At 39.4% G+C, this 22,720-nt stretch overlaps 1 protein-coding gene across 1 annotated transcript in view; it reads right to left on the bottom strand.

Moving 5' to 3' along the window:
- Positions 1 to 22,720, bottom strand: part of KCMF1 (potassium channel modulatory factor 1) — a 73,592-nt gene that overhangs the window by 9,465 nt on the left and 41,407 nt on the right. Inside the window, exons 2-4 of the mRNA XM_081254589.1 lie at positions 19,862 to 20,029; positions 15,925 to 16,064; positions 2,103 to 2,219 (exon numbers count right to left, since the gene is read on the bottom strand). Coding sequence (XP_081110715.1) covers positions 2,103 to 2,219; positions 15,925 to 16,064; positions 19,862 to 20,029 — 425 coding nt within the window. The remainder of the gene's footprint in view (positions 1 to 2,102; positions 2,220 to 15,924; positions 16,065 to 19,861; positions 20,030 to 22,720) is intronic.

The raw sequence follows: 22,720 nt of genomic DNA, 5'->3' as shown, positions 1-22,720 counted from the left end.
GAGGGCGGGGAGGGGGACTGGGTGAACTAGATATTGTAGCAGGGGAGATCTTCTTTCAAAGCAGCCAATCTATGGGAAAAGAATCTAAAAAAGAGTGGATATATGTACATGTGTAACTGATTCACTTTGCTGTACAGCAGAAACTAACACAGCACTGTAAATCAACCATACTCTTAACAAAAATTAAAAAAAAAAAAGAAACAAAGCAGCCAACAGACAGCTATATAATACAGATTAATTTTTGTGTTGACTTCCCAGGTTTTTCAGCTGATGGTTCAGGAGTCACGTGGGGACAGGGTGGGTGGCTCCACCCAGGAAGCCCTCAGGCGCCACCACAATGCACACTGTTTCATGGTGGTATTCATGACAGTGGCTTGGGTTCTGCAGAAAGTGATGTGATCATCACACTTTGTTTTTAAAAAGTGTACTTTAGGAAGAGTTCCATCAAAGTAGTTTAAAAAAAAAAAAAGTTTGGGTGCTTAAGAGGCTTAGAAGCAAGTCACTCCCTCATGTCAAACAAAATTACCACACAGTAGCACTTGAAGTACCTGAAAAATCAGTTGTATTTCCAGGAAAACTGCTATGCCAACATTTTGCTTTCTAGAACTTAATGATAATACTTGTTAGTAATCTAAAATGCAACACATGACTTCTCTTATTCTTATATTTTGCATAAGTTAATCTTTTCTTGGTAATGAAAGACTCGTAAGAATCTTACAAAAATTCATGTAGATGATATGGGACATTCTACTGAGCGGATACTAATTTCACTAGAGGCCCTTGAACTTGCTGAAAGAGTGCAGGACAACAGCACGGTTTTAAGTTATTTGCCTAGCTTCTCCATGGAGATGGAGTGAAGCATAGATCAAGCATAACTCTGGGTATTGTTATAGGATTCTTTTATACAAAATGAGAAGTGACTCTAAGGCTAAAGTATTCTTGGCCTATTTGGATTTTCACATTCTCTTGGAAAAAACAAAAACAAGCAAGCACCGCTCTCTTCATTTTGCTTTTAGTGTCCCCTGCATCTAGGAGAGAGGCAGAGGGGGTTCCTCTGTTCTTTCCGTACTTGTCCTAGCCTGGCTCAGTCCAGGCTGATATGCTAACTTCTCAGGATGGGTCCATATCTTTATCTTTCCGTTAGTTTCCACTTATCTTCCCCTAACGCTAAAGGGCCATATTTCTAATTAGAAAATTAAGAATTGTGAGCAAGGGATGGGACCTGTACGGCAAGAAAACCACCAGACCAGTTTCTTCCTCAAATAAGTCTAAGCTTGAGTTATGATTGCCAGGAGGCAAGAAAAGGAATCAGAATGAAGTCTGGCAGGGAGAGAGGTTGTGATTAGCTCTTGAATTGCTTCAAACTGCAACGAACACTAAAACCTTTACATGAGAACAGAACCCTACGTTAATAGGTGATAGTTTCAGAAAAACAATTCATAACTTGAAACCAGAAGCACCGAGTCTACAAAATTAATTTACTCTGGGGGGCCAGTAATCTCTTGGAGATTATTAGGGAATACTGACAGGAACTGTCATGAGATTGGTTTGGGAGGGGAAGCAGAAATGAAAGTGGGAAAGGAATTTAGAGCTGGACCTGACCTTATGCTATCCTACTCAGAGACTGGGCAGGAAATGGCTCTCTCTGGAGAAGGAAACTCCAAAAGGGAAGGAAGCCCCACGATGCACACCTGCCCACCATCCAGCCTATAACAGGGTGAGGCAACAGAGAACAGGGGTGGCAAGCAAATACATCCCCCATGTAGTTTATGAACTAGGTTTTAACTTGGATTAGCATTTTCCTCTTTTGTATGAAAACACCCTCCTGAAGACTTATAACCTGGTCAAATTGTCTTCAAAAACATCTGATGGTAACAAACTAAAGATGATGAGCAAGGGAACTTTCACTTACTGAGCACGATTAACGTAACAGTCAGAGCAGAGAAAAAGAGAAATAAGACATTGCATCTCAACACTGAGTCACTCTTAGGAAAAGGTTAAATCAACTCAGATAGTCTGGAGGTTAGTTTTCCGCTTTGGGGATGCCGTCCTTAAAATTCATCGAAATGATACATGTTACAAACAACTTTTCCCCTTGTTGCCTCTCGAAAGGATATTAAATCTCTAGGGGCTCTGTGTTCGAGTGTAAGATGAGCTGCAAAGTCATCCGTGACATGATTAGGATCGCCTCCAGGCAATGCCGCACATATTGGACAAATCTGAAATGAAAGTAAAGAAAGCAGGTTTACTTACAGATGAACACTGATCAGACATCTTTCCGGATGAATACTTTACTGTACATTTTACCTTGACCAGGTTTTAACCAGGCAAAAACAAAGTAGATCCTGAACCAGTGAACAGCTGCGGAGGCTGAACAAGAACCGCAGGCATCAGTGCTGTGACTCCACCGAAGCAGACGCCTGTCAGGCTCAGACAGACAATTCTAAACACACAGATCAAATCTGAGCTCTGGCAACGACTTCCAACAGCCTGGCCGGTTCATCTGCATGGTCTAGTAACACATTTTCCATACAAGTAGTTTTTTAGTGTGCTATTTAGTGCACATTCATGTCTAAGTCCAGTCTTCCTGGTAAAGGCTGAGACATAAGGTTCCCTAAAGTAAGCTAGACTTGAGGGCCAACAGCCAAACAAGACAGCAAAGCTCTTACTAAAAACGCAACTGCAGGAACGTAAATACTTTGAATGTGGTGGGGTAAGGCAGACGATGACGACTGATAATACGCAGATATGCTCTATCGATTCATGAGTGGGACTTCCAAGGTGGCGAGCGGGTATGAGAGACCATTTTTAGAACTCTATTCCCCAGAAGGATGGGAGGTCGGAGCAGGTCAAGGGGTAGAAGCCAACTTCGCTGTGGGCCTGAGGGCAAGGGACAGGAGAAAGAAGAAATGAAATAACGTGTCCACAGGCGGAGGCGGCTGGACAGGTCGGGAATGTGGTTTCCGAAGCAGCCGTTTCAACAGAAGCGGTGAAACAGGACGCAGGAGAGGGAAGGACAGGAGGAACGCACCACGCTCAGGGGAAAGCCCCTTCCTCTTCCAGAAATCCAGCTGGACAGATGATGGCCTAAGAGTGGTAGCCAAGCCTTGAAGTATGAAGAACTTCAACCTTAAAGGACAGAACCAAGAAGAAAGGTCTGGTATCGGCCAAGGAGCGCAACCGAAGGGAGCCACAGGACCTGGACAATGAGAGCTTTCAGCTTCTGCCCCTCCCGGGACAGGAGAGCTGAGGGTGGGATTCATCTTGCCAGTACACGTGTCCTGCGCCTAACTTCTTTCACCTGGAGTAAAGCCGGGCGTCTGGTTGACCTTACTGCCAGCTCACAGCAAGTGGGAGAGGAGAGCGGCACTGGAGATGAGGCGACAGGAAAAAGGCGAGGCCTGGACGGACACCACTGGGACACGGAGGGGAAAACAAACCACGCTGAGTCCTAGAGGCTAAGCGCACACAAATCCCTATCGCTCACGACTACAAAGCAGAAGCTCCCGGACTCTGATGGGACCCCAGGTTCCTCTTAATGTGCAAACAGTCAGCTGTCCTGATGATCTGCCTCGGGACTCTGAGAAATATCTTCAAGAAAACTTAAAGTTGCTCAGGAAAAATAACATTTAAGCGAGACAGTGTGCAAAAGAATTAGGGAGGTCACGATGGGACATACTTGTGAGGCAAATGAGACAAAGTAGATAGCTATGACTGTGTTTTTTCAGAACATGCCAGAAACGTGTTTTTTTCTTTTTCTGGTGCCAGAGAGAAAAGCAATTGGATTTGTTTACAAGTTTACAGATGATCAACTCTCTCCTTACCAGGAACTTGGGTTTTACTGTCTGTACCATTCCTGTGCTGTGACACTGTGGGGTAGAGTCGGATCTACTTATTTTACTTTTCACATGTTTCTGTCTTGTCTAGCTGGATTGTAAACTCTATGAGAAACGCAGGACAGTGTGATTTCTTTCTTGTTTGGGAACTGTGACCAGATTTGCTAAAAGGAAAAAGACCGACAATGTTTGGAGAAGCAGAAACAACCTCCAGTTGCATGTATGAGATTTTTATCCAAAGAGAAAAAACTACCAAAAGGAAAAGGCATCTTCCTTCTAAGATATTTCCTTTTGGATTGGCCTTTGGATAAAATCTATTTATAACCTGAACTGCACAAAGATAGCTACAGAAGTTGCAGTACTGTGAGGATGCATGTAAATGAACTTAGATGAGGAAAGTCTCCTTGAGAACATGCATTCCTGGAAGGAAGACAGAATGGGAAAGTACAGATACCAAACATACTAAGAATGTCCTAATAGGACTGATAATCTCCTACAAACTAGAAAAGCACCTTTGAGTTAGGGATGTAAAATAGAAGGAAAATCAAGATCCTTCAATATTGTATATTAATTTCAGTTCTGTAACTCAAAATCTTTTATATTTCACTATAGGGATAAGGCAGGATGAAGGTATTGAGACTGCTTCACTTAGAGAGAAATAACCCAAAAGCAAACACTTCTCTAGTAACTAGGGATGAAGAATTACCAAGGATAAGGAATTACTGGGGTAGGAGGACCACCTAGTTTGGCAGCTGGCACAGGAAAATCAAGAGGCTAGATGAGAACCAAGTGGAAGATGCTGTGACACTTGGGGCCACATGAAGCTAATTCAGATGAAGACCTGGAAGGGAAAACTAAGTGCCGATGGAACTGGAGGCCCGGTCACCTTACAAGTTTTTACATTTTATACTTAGCAAGCTAACTTATGTTTTAGGATGAAAACCTTGATAAATCAAGGTTGTACTTTCTGAGAGATAATGGAGGGAACAAGAGGAAGGGAGAAAAAGAAGAGCAAAGTGGGGCAGGAGAAGCAGAGAAGAGGTGGGAATAGAGACAGACGCCACCCTGCACCCAGGAGCACAAATGCAGCTTAGCTCTGAGTGTGTCTTTACTTCCCAGAGATGGTACCTAATACCTTTTACAGGACAGGCAAATTCCACACAAAGAATAAGCTATTAACCCTAAAATTATGAGCCTGTCAGCATTAATACTTATCATACTTCTACCACCACATGATATAGAAATATCTATCACCTGAACAAGAAAATTCCATTAATTTTAAGCTAACACACTGGCTTAAAATTATGACAACATTGTAAATCACCTATATTCCAATAAAATAAAAAATCAAAAAAATTACAACAATTTGTCAACGTTAAGGCTTACTGAATTGGCTTAAGTCAGTGCTTCCTAAACGTGCTAAGGATATAATTCATCTGGAGCATTTGTCACATATATAGTTTCCTACAAACGTATGAACACCAAGGGGGGAAAGCGGTGGGGGGAGTGGTGGCGGTGGGATGAATTGGAGATTGGGATGGACATGTAGACACTAATATTTATAAAACAGATAGCTGTATAAAAAATAAAATAAAAGAATATATATATATAAAAATAGTTTCCTAGACTCCTGCCTAGAAAGTGATTCTAGGTTTGAGAATCTGTATTTTGACAAGGGTCCCAGTTACTTTATAATTAGAAAGTTTGGTAAATACTGCTTGAATATACAAAGGTACTGAAAAATAATACTTACCCTGTTGTATGAAACACCAAATGTTGTCCTTAGCCACCCCTCCCCCACATGCTTATCCACAATGTCCTTGCTATTCTCAGTCTTAGCAAATCTTTGCTATTGCTTGAGTCATCCCCTTCTGCGTCATCCTGCCACCGAGGGTCACCATCAGTCCTGCTTGTTACCTGCAGCACCTTTGAAGCCGTTACCCGTGTACTGAGGTGAGACCCCCAGGCCAAAAACGTAATGGAGTTTCCATTTTTCTGCGTGTTCCCAGTGCAGGATGCCAGTGAGTAACCAGTCAGTGCAGATTCTTAACACCGGTGGTCACCTGTGTGGCCAATGTCTAGAACATACCTTCTGAAGTTACTATTCAACATGTAAATGCTAAGTCACTACTGAATTTACAAAACCTTTTTCCCTGTGACAGGCTATGTGCATTAAAAAAGAAATCTAAAAGCAAGCACCCCATACAATTATCAACCAGTCTAAAGCAAGTTCGGATTTCCCCCAGCTTCTTTCTTGAACTCGAAAACCCTCTCCAGGTGGCATTGTCTGGCTACTGTACAGTGCTTTAAAACAACAAGAGAGGAGGATTTAAGTGCCTATGATGTGGTGAGTTCTTTTCCTCTCTCTCTCTCCCTCCTTTTTTTGGATACGCTTCATAATACACTTCTTGCCCATTCTGTTCACTGCTACAGAAAAACGCATTTTAAAAACTGCCTATCTGATCCAGCATATAACCTGGCCTTCACTGAAGCTAGACTGCAGCATTAGAGAGAGACTGGTCTTTCACCAAATTCATTCAGCAGCTGCTGGGGAGCTAGGTAGGTTCTTCACCATGAGGATGATCCACTTCGATGCATCATCTCCTTAGACCACTTGAAACTGCCCTTGAACTCAGATTCTGGGACACCATGCTTCTTCTCAACAGCAAACACCTTAAGTGAAATAACTGCCTTGGCAATCGTCATTTGTTGACTAGGTTTCTGGATCACAAACTTGATAAACTCATTTATTTCTCTGATCTAATTTTACACCCATGAGAAACATTTTCCTTTTGAGAATACATGTTCAAAAGCTGTGATTTCCTTACATCATCTTCTATTGTTACTTTCTGGTGATACCAAATGTCTGAGGCATCATTTCTCTGATGATCATGGTCTTTTAACAGGCAGCAAAAGCTTCTTTGTAATTGCTACCCTTTTTTGATCCACGTTCATCCACATAATCATTACGATTAAGTTCATCCTGTTTCAAAAGAACTATAGAATCACTCAACCCCCACCATCCTTCCCTTCCCAAATGAGAGCCTAGGTGCCATGATGGTGGAGAAAATGTCACTCCTCTGTCCAGGGGCAAGCACTTCTCTTTAGTGTCCACCGAACCAAGTGGACAAATATTCTGGTTTTAAAGGTTCTCTGCTATCTGGCTTCACTTGGCTGATTCAGTTTTCCCACAACTTCACACAACGATCAATGCCTCACCATCCTCTCCACCTCCAGTGTTCTTTCTAACCCTGCATCTGGGTTCATGTCTCTTCCCTTGAGTAATACCATTCCTTCCATGCTGTCCACTTCTTGAAGTAACACCCATTTTTCAAGGCCTACCTCAAGTCACAAAGCCCTGACTCCTTCTTGCATTTTTCTCCATTTGTGTCCGAAGAGCTGGTTTGGTTTTCAGACACGCTATGAAGTCTGTGTGGGGAGAGGCCACGTTTTAAATTTATTATGCTGACAGCCATCGTGTTTCACTCCAAGAATCTGATGACTTCGGAAAGCACTACTTCACACTTGACGTATCAGATGTAACGTTCTTGGTTAATAGTTGGAGAGACACACTGAGAAGTTAGGAATACGTGAAGTCTTGAGAAAGACCAGCAAATGTTTCCCTAAGCTGTCCTTAATAGCTGACCCAGGCATGACCCAGAACAGCCTTTCTTCTGACATCATCCGTCTGAGGGCAAAGTAAACGTGGTGCCCCACCCTGACCCATTTCCTCCACCACAGCTAACAACTCAGTTAATTTCTGCTCAGGCACCCACATTTTCTCTCACACACCAGCCCTTCTGCAGCCCCCATCCTCCTCTGTTTCCGTTTTTTGTCCGGTCATTGCTTCAAAACTCCTTCCCCCTTTTCCATTCCTCATTCCTTTATTACAGCTGTGAGCCAAGTTATGAAGTTAATCATGGTTGAAAAGATTAAAAGTAACAGCCTTGTATCTGAGGAGTTATAAGTTCTGAAGCAAAATTAAAATGCAGTGAAGAACCTGCCCACTGCCATAGCTCTACTGTCTTCAGAAAAGCTCTGCTTATTTCTTGATCCTTATGTGAATGTGCTGTTTTCCCCCAATAATAACACAAGAAAGAACATAATTTCAAGCCAAATAATTTTCCTGTGTTGTTTAATACTATACTAATTTTCTAGTATAAGGTTACCTAGGTTTTCCCAAGCTAGCTTTGAAATCAAAGTTCACTACATGATGTGTTCTGGCAACTTATGTGCTTACTGTGCTCTGAGTTCCAAACCAGGTGTCCAAAGGGCATTTACAAAAATAGCCTCTTCTAAAAGTTGGGGTCTTCCTTTTTTACGATATTTATGTAGACTATGTAGTAAATTCAAATACAAACGTTTTAGTAAAGCCTTGTGAGTGTCGTTTAAGATAAGGGCAACTTCTGGAAGTGCGACAAGCGTACCTTCTCTTGTGCTGCCCTTTACAACTGCGTCCTAATTGCTGTAAGTTAAAGGACTTACACTGTGAAGTCCAGGTAAGCTGGTAAAGTTAAAGTTCTGACTGGTTAAATTTGCCATACTGTATAATTTTGTTACTATGGATTAACTAATTCGTTAAGTATTTACTGAGTAAATACTTAGGGACAATTCATGCCTGGGGCACAATTTGTGTCTCTCCTTTTGAGGAACTCTTAAATTCACCTCTAGAAATACCACGGGCTTGTTCTGTAAGGCAGATTTTCTGATCACCTGCAATTCAATGGGGGTGTTTTTAACAAAGTTTCTTTTACTGAAAGGTGGTGACCCAAAGGAGCTATTATAATTTAAAGCCATGACATACAAAACCCCTCACATGCATTATATTTTAATCCTCATACTAAAAAGAGAGTTGACATTCTACTGAATTAACAACTGCTAAGGCTAACTGGTAACTCCAGGTTTTTGGATCTCTTGCGTAATTAAAAGTAGTTTATCTTATAAAATCTGCAGATATAATGAAAATAAGACCAGAGTGCAGTTTTGCTTTGAGGACATACAAAAGGCACTAGTGGAAAATCTACGCTACATGGTCAACAAACTCATTTTGGGCCTTCTCTAGAACCATCTAAATTGTAGCTACATGCACCTTAGCCATCCGTTTTGTCAATACAGATACAGGTTCTTTCAAGACCCGAGTGATCACAAGGCACAACTCGATTATAATCTGATTTTCTGCTGTTGCAGTGGAACACTCAAATTAACTGACAATTAAGTATAAGCTACTTGATACTGAATTTATTTTTCTCCTCAGTTCCATTCTCCCCATTTTAATGCTTTGGTTGGAACTGTCACCTGCTTCCAAAGAGCAGCATTTAGAATGTTAGGGAGTTTCTGTTAAATACAAAAATTTCAGCTTTCCTTACATTTTTATATATGACTTAAAAGTACTAAATAATTAAAGTTTGGTTTTAAACATGTTTCTTGGACATAGATTTGAATTACATGTGTACACTGATGTCCTGGGAATTCATAACACTTGAAAAAACATAATTTAGCCACAATGAAAAATAACTCCAAAGGGGTCAGGGCGCTCGCATTTCTTTCTCCTGTTCACAGTTCACTGTGAATATAAGCGCTCATATCCATGAGTACTTAGGAGAAAAACCCCAATGTAAGCGTCACTGTTTCCACCTATCCTGGGGTAAGCTATATATTTCCCCTGTAGACCTAGAGAAAGAAAAGGAAACGGGCACCTCCTGTGGCACAGTGTGTCAGTAAGCACCTGCGAGCTGCAGGGAGACACGCACGGGGAGGCAGAGCCCAAAGCCAGCAGCAGTTTTAGTGAAAAGTCAGAAATGACTCTACGTAAGTTCGTGGGTTTATGTTGTTCATAATGAGTTTAGTGTCTGGCAATGACAGAAGCTTTGTATGCTCTCCTCAAGAGCATTACACGTTTGTCAAGTGAGGCTGAGTTTGGTAGGATTTCCTAGAAAAAATAACCTCAGCTATGAAGACCGAGACTGGCGTCTTCAAAAAATTTTCTTAACCAGTTTCTCTTTCTTTTAAGCTGAGGGGCACGATGGGGAAAAAAGGGATACCAGGAGAAGAGACAAGGCTGGAAAGTGTTTAAAGGACTTCTGAGCTACCTTATAATTTTCCAATAGTTGCCAGAGAGGTCCCATCTTTAATTTATACCCCCCCTCCCTACAAATCTTTCTGCAAGCCCTGCAAGAAGAGGCCCTACTTCTAGGCACGGACTTGAAATTAGCTGTCCAGACACTGAACTAGACAAGCCAGAATTTCACAGGACAAAGAAGAAACCAAACCAGTGGCCAAAGGAAAAAAGAACTCACAATGAATGTCTCTGCCCCTGCTGCTCTCTTACCCAGCGCTCCCCGTCATATTGGGTGCCCTTCCCATTCTGAAAACTGCCTACTCACCTTCCCCTCCAGGAGTTTACTTCAACACAGAGGGAAGTACAGAGCAATGGAAACCCTACCCAGGACAACAACATACTCTGAAATACCAGGCACGACACCTTCTTGGAAAAGCTTTGATTACCTCATTTTCATAATATTCTAAACGATTCCCCTCCTGGTTTTCATATCACCTTAAGGAACGCATCTCTTATAGAAGTATCTTTTAAAGTACCATGACCCACACACAAATTGAATTACCCTAGAACACTCCGGAATCCCCAACGTGTCTCCTATCATGTCCTTCTGTGCTATCAACCCAAAAATCTACTGGGAAACCAATGGCTGTTATCACCCTTAAAATCAAAAGTACTTACTATCTGATTTTAAACAAGTAAATATGCTCAAAATAACTATTATTAAAAAGGTGCAAAGACAGCCAAATACTAAAGATAGTAAAAAAGTGATTTATAAAAAAGAAAGTGTTCTGAGTCAAAAGTAATGAAAAGCACAAATGGTAAAAGTTCCAAATCCTGGTCTTCTATAATCTCTCTAGCTAAATGCAATTGAGTAGTAGCTATACGGTTGCCTGGAGAAACGGTAGTTTTATGTATTCCTCCACTATTATTAAATAAAATACCATTGTTAGTTCACAGAAAAGCAGACAGCATCCAACTGCATTCTTTGAAGAAGAATGCAAGTAGTAACGGTCAATCAAAGCCTATTTTTTTTTTTAAAAAATGTGTATTTGGCTTTTAAATGCTTACTTTTCTTGATTACCTGATTATAAGAGTAAATAGGTAATTATAATATTTAAGAAAATGTACAAGATTAGATTCGAAGATTTGTAAAAATTGTGGTTCACTCCACTATTATTGTTCCTAATAAGGAAATACCTATGTTGGGAAGTTAGCTCTATATATCTACGTATTAAAATGGTCTTTCAATGAAATACAGATACTATTTTGATGGTCAAAATTTTAAAGTCCTATACACAATTTACAAATATGTATCCTTTCATAGCCCTCATGTATAAACCATATCTGTCACATTATTTTGGTTTGCAGTATATTTGATCTTACATTCTCCTGCTTGTTTAATTCAGGTATCAAATGCATCTGTTTATACACAAAATGCCACATGATGATAACTTCTATTCTGTGTTCTATGGATCCTTTTAATTGACACTCAAACAACTGTCTAAATATTAAATAAATTATCAGCTAAAACAGATTATTCTGACTCATTAAAAAAAATTTTTAAAGTCCTTTTATGTCATCATGTTTCTCCATAAGAATAAAATTGTATAAAGGCAGATTGTGAAAAATTTCTAAAATCATTCTTTCTTCTTGGTTTTTACTTCTTATCAAATCAGTATAAATAGAACACAATACAACCATGCTATTTCAAAATTAAACTCAATTTGTTACAAACACATCTAGGTCTTCATTAAAAAGGGAAGGATTAAAAAAAAAAAAGGAGGGATAGGGATATATGTATATGTATGGCTGATTCACTTTGCTGTATAGTAGAAACTAACACAACACTGTAAAGCAACTATACTCCAATAAAAATTAATTAAAAAAAAGAAAAAAGGTAAAACAACAAACAAACAAAACCCAAAAAAGAGGGCCTCCCTGGTGGCGCAGTGGTTGAGAGTCCGCCTGCTGATGCAGGGGACACGGGTTCGTGCCCCGGTCCGAGAAGATCCCACATGCCGCAGTGCGGCTGGGCCCGTGAGCCATGGCCGCTGAGCCTGTGCGTCCGGAGCCAGTGCTCCGCAACGGGAGAGGCCACAACAGTGAGAGGCCCGTGTACCGCAAAAAAAAAAAAAAAAAGAAAAAAAAAAGGAAAAAAAAGAAATGAGAAAGAGTCAGATAGTGTTGACATCGACAATATAATAAGATGATATTATGAATAACCTTGTGCCAATTTCAGAAACTGAAATTGGATGTATCCCTAGGAAAATAAAAATTAACAAACTAACACAATTTAAAAAAAAGGGAGGGACTGTATCATTTACATGTATGAACACCTAAAAGCTGGAGATTGCCCTAACCTCCCCTTTTTGGAGAGTAAAGAAACCAAAGAGTAAACCAAATGAAAAATAGACAGCAAAAAGCTTCCAGCAGGGAATGCTAGAGAACTGATGCAATTGTGAACAGAGTAATATACTGCAACACAGATTTCTAGAAGTGAGAAGAAAATGTTGGTGAACAAAAGTGCTTTTACTTTTTAAAGCATAATGCTCTTAATATAAATTGCAAGAGATTTATTAAACAAGGAACTGAAAGATTAATTACATATCATTAATTAGAGGTAAAGCTACATTTCATTTAAAAACAACAACAAAAATCCCTGAAGGCTTTCTAATTAGCTGTAGTGCAAGTCAGCTCAAATGTAAGATTTAAGAAAAATTTCAGGAGTCATGCTTAATGTTTTTATGTTCAAAGCTTTCCCACTGTGTTTCTTCCACATTCCTACCACTTCCTCAACAAATCCTTCATGTTTGCAATCCCATTTGACCTCTAGCGCTCACTTCTACTACCAGCTTGATGGATTTTGATAATTACGTACTGTGCTACTTCCCCTCTTAATTCTTCCCGCAACCAAAAACTAGTTAGTTGTCCCAATCTACCAGCTTTCATAACTATGAGGGTTTTTAAGAACTTGTGCTTAACTTCAAAATCACACTGCTTATCAGATTTGGTGTTTATAAAAAGATCCCTGAGACTATACCCAATCTGCTTGTAAAATTTTTAATCATCTTCACTATGCATTCTATGTCAGATGTTTTTAATAATATCTAGTTTTGAAGGATCCTCCATATCCTCAAAATCAAAAGCCTCGGGCCTCCCTGGTGGCGCAGTGGTTGAGAGTCTGCCTGCCGATGCAGGGGATATGGGTTCGTGCCCCAGTCCAGGAGGATCCCATATGCCGCGGAGCGGCTGGGCCCGTGAGCCATGGCCGCTGAGCCTGCGCATCCGGAGCCTGTGCTCCACAACGGGAGAGGCCACAACAGTGAGAGGCCCGCGTACTGCAAAAAAAAAAAAAAAAAAAAAAAAAAAATCAAAAGCCTCTTGAGCAATCTTAAATTAATCTTAAGAAAGGAGGCAAATCTTAGGTTGGGGCCTTAAGAGTCCCAAGGTGAAAAAGGAGACAAAAATATAGACAAAGACAGTGTTATTTTAAAAATTAACCTTCCGTACACTTTCTTACTAGCTATGTCATGTATTGGTAAGTGCTTACTAGTGGTGACAGTAATATCTGCAGGGATATATCCTTTCGCTCCTAAATGTTCCAAAGGGATGCTGGTTAGAGGAGTGAGATCCTTAAGTCCTAGAGGAAGGTACAAGCTGGTGGTACAGAGGAGAGACATGCAGGAAATGCAGGGGCAAAGAAGGATAGCAAATTGAGCATTTAGGAATAAAAATATAAACAGGAATAGAAACAGAGATACAGTTATTATGTGAATCTAATTCCCTACCTTCCAAAATGACAGGAGTCACTCCTGAACTCCAGAATTCAAAAATGTTTTTAATTACCATGACTTGGCAAAACACAGGGGGGAGGGTGTTGAGAGGGGACACATAATAATATCACATGGACATTTACGTATAACTGTAACACATCAGAGCTGATAATGTGTTTCACATATATACCTAGAGGCATTCAAAATACTTAACACCTGGCAAGGCACAGGCAGCAATCATTGAGCATGGACACTGGTCAGTATTCCACACGTGGTACACCTGCTGATGTCAGCCCCGGATCTAGGACACGACCTACACGATTCAAAGGATCAAGCACCTTTGTATCAAAGAGTCTTGCCTGCTTGCTATTTTTCACTTTGAAATGTCTGGGTGTGCTAATGAGCGGGAAGCGAGGTAGATGCAGTGGTCATGCAGACCAAGAGCCCATGAGGAGGGAGAAATCCTTAAAATATTCTACAAATACTAATACGAAAAAATGGTATGGCCGCTGCCTTGAGCTATGTTCCAAAAGTTGGGGAACTAAACGAAGGCATATAACTGAACACAACTTATGAGAGACAGACCATAAAACTATTTGTAGATGGTATTTAATTTTCAAACTGTGTATCAGATACAAAGGAGTTTAAATAAATTGTATTTACTTCCTGGAAAAAAATAAAGGCAAGGCTGCTGGTAGCTGACTCTCATTTTTAAAAATGAATAATTAGCTTTTCATTCATGGAGAGGACTTGAATTTCCACTGGATTCCCCAATTTTAGATGTAGAAAACCGACACACTGTCCTCTCCCAATGGGGTGCTGGAACTACTACACTAGGGCCTACTGGCTAATATAATAATGATTTTAAGAATGCCAGGTTTACGATAGGGAAACCCCTCCTTATTATATCTAGGTAAATCAATTCTCAAACTTAACAGCATTTAAATCAAAGAGAAATTATTCCAACTTTCCCACAACAACCAGGACAGAGATGCAATCAAATCAGCATTCATTCTTCACACTGTTATCTGGGACTGTTCCAAAAGGAAGCAAAATCACCTTTGTAGAATAAAAAGAACAAATTAAGAACACAGGTAAGCTGTGACAACAGTGTTCTGAGGTTCCCCAAGGTGCAAGATGAGAGCATTTTTGAGTTGTTAGATGGTAAAAGTTGATTTGAGAACTACGTAATGTCAATTTACCAACTGTTGGAACTACAAATCTTATAACAACTTTAACATCAACGAGCAGTCTAAGTGGAGATAACAGTGAACCTGTACTCTCACAGCTGTAACAGCAGGGCTGTAGTGGAGACACAATAAGACAGTGGTTAAGTAGGGACTCTACAACCCAGAGGGACTCTGGCTGAGTTCAAACACCTGACTCTGCCCCTTACGAGCTGTGCGTCCTTGGACACACTATTACTTTACTTCTCCTGAGTTTCAGTTAATTTGTTTTGAGTACATTCAGGGGCTTATGAGTTGAAGCAATGTGCAAATGCTTGTGCCCAAACTCTCCGAGTTCCACACCCACAGTTCCAGCTCTCATGGCTCACTTTATCGACTGTTACCAATGGTAAACGGGGGGAAGGGGACTCTTTGGGGTGCACTCATCATTTCTTGAAGTTGGATATATGCTGACTCAGGTGTCAAGTAAAATATCCAAAAAGCTTTCAAGCCAAGATTTTCTTTGTGTATTACTCTGGGTCCCTGGCCACTGGCAAAGGTCAGAGTAGGAGGAACTTCTAGGGACCTCAAAGCTCTGACCTATGAAGCAAGAGATATGATCTGATGAAAACCAAGGAAGGTCAGTGATAGGTCACAATGAGATGGGACAATGGATTTCTACTTAGTATATGACCGAAGATTTTAAAATTTCCTTGTGAAGGTTTCCTTATAAAAGAGAAATCAATCAGGCAGCTAGAATACTATGGAAAGAGATGTGTTGCAGGTCGGGGTGCTTTAAACCTTTTCACCACGTGTTTACTGAAGGCTCCTGAATTTGGTTAAGATTCCACGTTGTGCTTTTAGCAACACGGCAAGAAAGGCTAGCGTGGACAAATAGGGGGCATCATCTCGTACACGTGCAGCCTCCCTCCTAGGATGTGTAAAATTTGCTGTTAGAAGATAATTTAACAGTTATCACACAAACAGTATCAGTACACTTAGCAGGAGGTAGATGATAGTGACATGGCTTTATTTATGTTAGAAATAATATACTTTACCATATCATTTAGACACAAGGCTGCTTCACTTACCACTTCTGTTGATGTTTCTGCGTGTTCAGAAGTAACATGTTCTTGAAGAGATGTCTCCGTATAGCCCATTTTTCCACAATAGGGACAAGTAAAAGACTGTGGCTGCTCTACAGAGAAAGCTTCCCCACCATAGTACAAATCTGAAAAACAGAGTGGAACTGCATTGAGAAATAATTATTATTCATTTTTAAAAAATATATAAAAAGGTAATCATGTGGTACGATAATGTAAAAAGAAAAAGGGGTGCCTGAAATCTCCACCAACAGCCTCACTTTGTCAAGGAGTGCTTAGGTACCTCTCTGTTTACCTCTGTAACATCCTTATTCTCCCAAGGACTCTATGTCACTCTTCCCAAATTCCTTCTCTACTTGCTACTACAGCCTTAAGAGAAAAACAAGCAAACAGCTTTATATCCCTTCATTTAATTTTGAAACATCTCTAATTTCACATCTGGTTCTAATTTTATTGTAATTTGTTTTTTCTTTATCTCTGTATATACTGTGGCAACACCAACGTCAATACAAAGAATCAGCAGGATATATCATATACAAGAACACAAGTGCTCAGAGGGAAAGAACAGATGACGATGATCAATATGCCAACTCCTAGAGGCAGCTATGTATCTACAGAACATACCATTCATATAGCAGGAAGGACCCTAAGCATTCAGTTCTTATAAATGCTCACTTGAATGGGGAACTATCACAATGTACTCTGCCCAACTTGGTTACTGAAGAACTGACCAATTAGTGAGAGTCTGTGGGAATAATTTGTTTGCCTGATTAACACATGTCAAGGAATAAGTCTATTTTTCTCCATTAGTAGCACAAAAGGGAATGCAATTGAAAGTACACTTAGTATGTCATGCCACTTCATTACAAAGATCTCATTATTTAACATGAAACAAATACCTACTTTAAGAGCATATGATCGTTTTTGTGAGAAGAGAAAATGAAAGAAAGTGTTTATTACATGGTAGATTTGTGCACATTCATTTTTAGGGAAATTAAGACTATCTTAAAAATATTTACCCATTACACATATAATGACCATTTATTATATGCATAAGACTTGCCAAGTGAATTTGGGTAGGTGGAGATAAACATAAAAAAAAAGAAAGAGAACTTTCTTACCTGATAAAGGGCATCTACAAAAAACCCAGAGCTAACATCATACTCACTGGTGGAACACTGGACGCCTCCCCCCCTAAGACCAGAAACAAGACAAGAAGGTCCACTTTTGCCATTTCTATTCAATATGTTACTGGAGGATCTAACCAGAGTAATTAGGCAAGAAATGAAATGAAAGGCATCGAGATGGGAAGGAAGAAGTAAAACTATCTCTATTAGAAGATGACATGACCCTGTATATCAGCAATCCCCAACTTTTTGGCACCAGGGACCGGTTTCCATGGATGGGGGCAGGGGGGGGATGGCTTTGGGATGATTCACTCACATTACATTTATTGTGCACTTTATTTCTATTATTATTACATTGTAATATATAATGAAATAATTATACAACTCATCATAATGAAGAATCAGTGGGAGCCCTGAGCTTTTTTCACTTGCCACTCACTGATAGGGTTTTGATATGAGTCTGCAAGCCATTGATTTATTATGGTCTCTGTGCAGTCAAACCTCTCTGCTAATGATTATCTGTATTTGCAGCTGCTCCCCAGCACTAGCATCACAGCCTCAGCTCCACCTCAGATCACCAGGCATTAGGTTCTCATAAGGAGCGCGCAGCCTAGATCCCTCACATGTGCAGTTCACAGTAGGGTTCGCGCTCCTATGAGAACCTAATGCCGCCGCTGATCTGACAGGCAGTAATGTGAGCAATGGGGAGCGGCTGTAAATACAGAAGAAGCTTCGCTTGCTTGCCCGCCGCTCACCTCCTGCTGTGAGGCCCCGCTCCAGTAGCTGTGGGGACCCCTGCTGTACATAGAAAACCCTAACGAATCCACTAAAAAACTATCAGAACTCATAAACAAGTTCAGCAGCATTACAGGATACAAGATCTATATATAAAAGCCTATTGTTTTTCTGTAATTTGCAATGGACAATCCAAAATAAAAATTAAAAAAATTCCATTTACAAAAGCAAAAAGAATAAAACATTTAGGAATACACTTAATGAAAGAAGTGTGAAACTTATCATCTGATAGCTACAAAATTTTGCTGAAAGAAATGAAAGATGACTTAAATAAACAGAAAGATATCCCGCATTCATGTGTTGGCAGACTTAGTAACATTGCTCTCCAAACTGATCTACAGCTACAAAACAATTCCTATCAAAATCCCAGTTGGCTCCTTTGCAGAAATTTGACAAGTTGATCCTAAAATTCAAATGAAATTCAAGGGATCTAGAATACCCAAAACAACTTTCAAAAAGAACAAAGCTTGAAGATGCATACTTTTTGATTTCAAAGCTTACTACATAATTGAGACACTGTGGTACTGGTATATAGGCATATAAATCAACAGAACAGATTGGAAGTCCAGAAATTAAAACTGACATTTATGGTCAATTGATTTTTCTTTTTTAACAGCTTTACTGATATATCTTTGACATATAAAAATTGTATATATGTATGGTATAAATATGTTTTCATATATGTATACACTGTGAAAAGATCACCACAATCAAGCTAATTAACATCTCTATTACCTCTACATAGTTACCATTTTGTGTGTGTGTGTGTGTGTGTGTGTGTGTGTGTGTGTTGAGAAGATTTAATTTAAGATCTATCCTCTTTGAAAATTTCCAGTATACAATACAATATCATTAACTATGGTCACCATGCTATACATTAGATCTCTGGAACTTATTCATCTCGCATAACAAAACTTTGTACCCTTTGACCAACACACCCCAATTTCCCCTTTCCCTCTGGTCAACTGATTTGCAACAGTAATGCCAAGACAATTCATTGGGTAGAAAATAGTCTTTTCAACAAATGACGCTGGGACAACTAGATATTCACATGCCAAAGAATGAAGTTGGAACTCTACCTCATTCCACACACAAAAATTAACTCAAAATGGATCAAAGATCTAAATGTAAATACTAAAATTATAAAACCCTTTGACAAAAACATAATTTTAAGTCTTTATGATCTTGGATTAGGCAATGGTTTCCTAGATATGACACTAAAAGCACAACAAAGGAAAGAAACAAACTAGACACCATCAAAATTAAAACTTATGTGCTTCAAAACATACCATCAAGAAAGTGAAAAGACAACCCACAGAATAGGAGAAAATTTCTGCAAGTCATTTATCTGTAAGGAACTTGTATATAGAATACACGAAGCACTATTAAAAGTCAATAATAAAGGACACATTACCCAATTAAAAAATGGGCAAAGGATCTGAATAGACATTTCTCCAAAGCAGATCCACAAATGGCTAATCAGCACTAGAAAAGATGGTCAACATCACTGGCCATCAGAGAAATGCAAATCAAAACCACGTGAGATACCACCACTTCACACCCACTAGGATGGCTATAATCAGACAGATAATAACAAGTGCTGACTAGTAAGAAATTACAGCATGAAACATTTAAAGCTTTTCTTATGAATTCACAGTGCCTTCTAATCAACTGTAGAAATAATCTGCTTCCTGATAACCAGAGCAAGAAGACTTGTGTATTGTTAGCAAGAACGGTCAGTTTAAACTTTATTCCTTCTTTACTGAGGCACTCTTCCATTTCATACCTTGCCGATTGTATTTATTTCTGAATGGCTTTCATAAATAAACTATAAGAGGAAAAATTACTTAGAATATAAAAGTAGACTCATGTTATTTTTAATGAATTTGGAGCCTCATGTATGCTACTGGGGACAGTTTTAGAACATTTTGCCTTTACTTCTTCATACACATACACACAAAGTTCTAAATGATAATTCATTAAAATTTTAATTAAATACGTACCAAAATCTACCCTTGTTAATATGCACTGCATTGGGTGGTCAGTTGTATGCCTTGTTGTTGTTGCACCACTTTCATAACAAGATGCACAAAGATCGTAATCGTAGCAAATTAAACACTTATATCTGCGACCTCGAAAATTTCCTTTTAAACATGCATCACAGCTGACACCTATAAAAAAAAGAAATATCATTAATTAGCAGCCATAAAAGGCCACTCTCCATTTCATTTTTATAAATAAAAAGATGTACATTTAACCCCAGATTTCCTTTCCAAAATGACTAAAAACTACACAGTAAAATTACATAGGAATTTCCAACTACATGGTGGATTTGTTCCCCTGATTTACATTCCTAATGGAAATAACTTAAAATGTTTCAGGGCTTCCCTGGTGGCGCAGTGGTTGAGAGTCCGCCTGCCGATGCAGGGGACACAGTTTCGTGCCCCGGTCCGGGAAGATCCCACGTGCCGTGGAGCGGCTGGGCCCTTGAGCCATGGCCGCTGAGCCTGCGCATCTGGAGCCTGTGCTCCGCAATGGGAGAGGCCACAACAGTAAGAGGCCAGCATACCGCAAGAAAAAAAAAAGTTTCAAAAAATGCAGAACTTTTTAAATGCCTTGATGAACTAGCAAGAGGGTACAACTCAAGTGAAAGAGGAATGGTTAAATGGAATCACTCAAGAAGTAGGCATCTATTTGGAAAAATCTGAGCTTAAATTTTCACAGCATTGCAGGACAGACACAGGAAGCAAAGACCAAGGTCTGCCATAGCGGGGTGTCTGAACAGGCAATTCCTCATAAAGCTGAGACCCTAATATACACTCAGTATATGGGTGAGCTAGAAACCCTCCCTAGGGGATTACAAAACTTGCACGTGAAATCCCCCTCGCCCCAGGCACAAAACAACAACAACAACAACAACAAAGCCCTGAAAAGTTATAACTACAAACCAGTCCAGACTTCTTATAAGTGGAGAGCCCAAATTCAGACTTCCAAATGGTTCTCAGGTCAAGAATCTAATTTAAAGTGGTCCTAAATTAGTACTGCCACCAGGCAACTGGCAGAAATAAAATTTGAAGGAATGACAGTTCATACACAAAATACCAACAAAAACCAAAACACCATCAGAAAGTAGCAGAAACAGCAGAATCAGAATGGCAAACAGTTTATAACAGAATCGAATATCAAATAACACTTAACAGTTTAAAAGAAATAAAGAAGAGCTTGAAGAGGCAACCAACAGATTTGAAAATGAACTATCTAGGTATACAAAAATTAATTAAAATTTAAAACTCAATGGGCAGGTTTAACAGTAGGAAAGCCTTTTACTCACACGTGGTATGCTTGTTTATGTAGAAAACCCCAGGTAAATTATTGGAATTAATATTTTAAGCAAGGTAGCTAAATACAAAAACCAATTTAATAAAACACTGATTTCTTCACTCAAAAAAGACAAATACTGATATATTTTTAAAATGCCATTTATGATTCCACTTATATGAGGTACTCAGATTAGTCAAATTCACAGAAAAAAACAAAAACCGCCCCCCCCCCAAAAAAAAACAAACCAAAGTAGAACAGTGGTTACCAGAGGCTGGGTGGAAGGGGGAATGGGGAGTATTGTTTAATGGGTTTCAGTTTGGGATGATAAAAAAATTCTGGAGATGGACAGTGGTGATAGTTGCACAACAATGTGAATGTACTAATGCCACTGAATTGTACATGCAAAAAGGGTTAAAATGATATGTTGTGCATATTTTACCACAATAAAAAAATTATGTCATTTGTAGTAGCATTTCTGAAAAGTGCCTATGAATAAAGCTAACCAAAGGGGACTTCCCTGGTGGTCCAGTGGTTAAGAATCCACCTACCAATGCAGGGGACGCAGGTTCAATCCCTGGTCAGGGAACTATGATCTCACACGCCATGGGGAAACTAAGCCCACGTGCCGCAACTGGAGAGAAGCCCGCATGCTGCAACAAAGATCCCGCGTGCTGCAACAAAGATCCCGCGTGCTGCAACTAAGACCCAACGCAACCAAAAATAATAAAAATAAATAAATTAAAAAAAAGCCAACCAAAGATATGCAGCCCTTTATGAAGTAAATTAGTAAAAATGTGTTCAAAGACAAAGAGCTTTAAAAAATAAAAATACCAGGTTCACTGACTAGAAGGTTCAACATAATAAAATATCATTCTCCCCAAATTGATCTGTGGATTCAATACAATTCTAATAAAAAATCACAAAAGAATTTTTTGTGGAACATGATAAGCTGACTCAAATTTTTACACAATTTGAAAAGTGTCAAGAATAGCCAAGATATTCCTGAAGAATAACAAGATGGAGGGGTTTGCTTAACATATCAAGAGCTATTATAAAGCTACAGTGATTAAGACAGAATGGCATTGGCCTAGAGACAGACAAACTGACCAAAGGAACAGTATAGAAAGCCCCCAAACAGATGCACACATGTTGAAATCTGTTTCATGACAGTAAGGTCACTAGAGATCAGTGGGGAAAGGAGGGAGTAGACAATAAATGGTACTAGGACAGGCGATCACCCATATATGGGGAAAATACCATTGGATCTCTTCCACAGATCCTACACACAAGAACCGATTCCAAATGGTTTAAAGACAAACGTGAAAGGAAAGTGAAAAAATCTCTGAAGACAATATAGGGAATATTTTTATGAGCTCAGAGTAGGAAACGATTTCTTAAACACACACACACACACACACACACACACACACACAGCCCAAACCATAAAAAGATATATTCAACCACATTAAAATTAAGACTTTTCCTTCACTTTTTTTTTTTTTTTTTTTTTTTTTTTTTTTTTTGCGGTACGCGGGCCTCTC

This window comes from Mesoplodon bidens, assembly GCF_964165515.1.
Source record: "Mesoplodon bidens genome assembly, chromosome: 14".
In the NCBI taxonomy this organism is placed as follows: domain Eukaryota; kingdom Metazoa; phylum Chordata; class Mammalia; order Artiodactyla; family Ziphiidae; genus Mesoplodon; species Mesoplodon bidens.
This window is presented reverse-complemented; position numbering and strand designations above follow the sequence as displayed.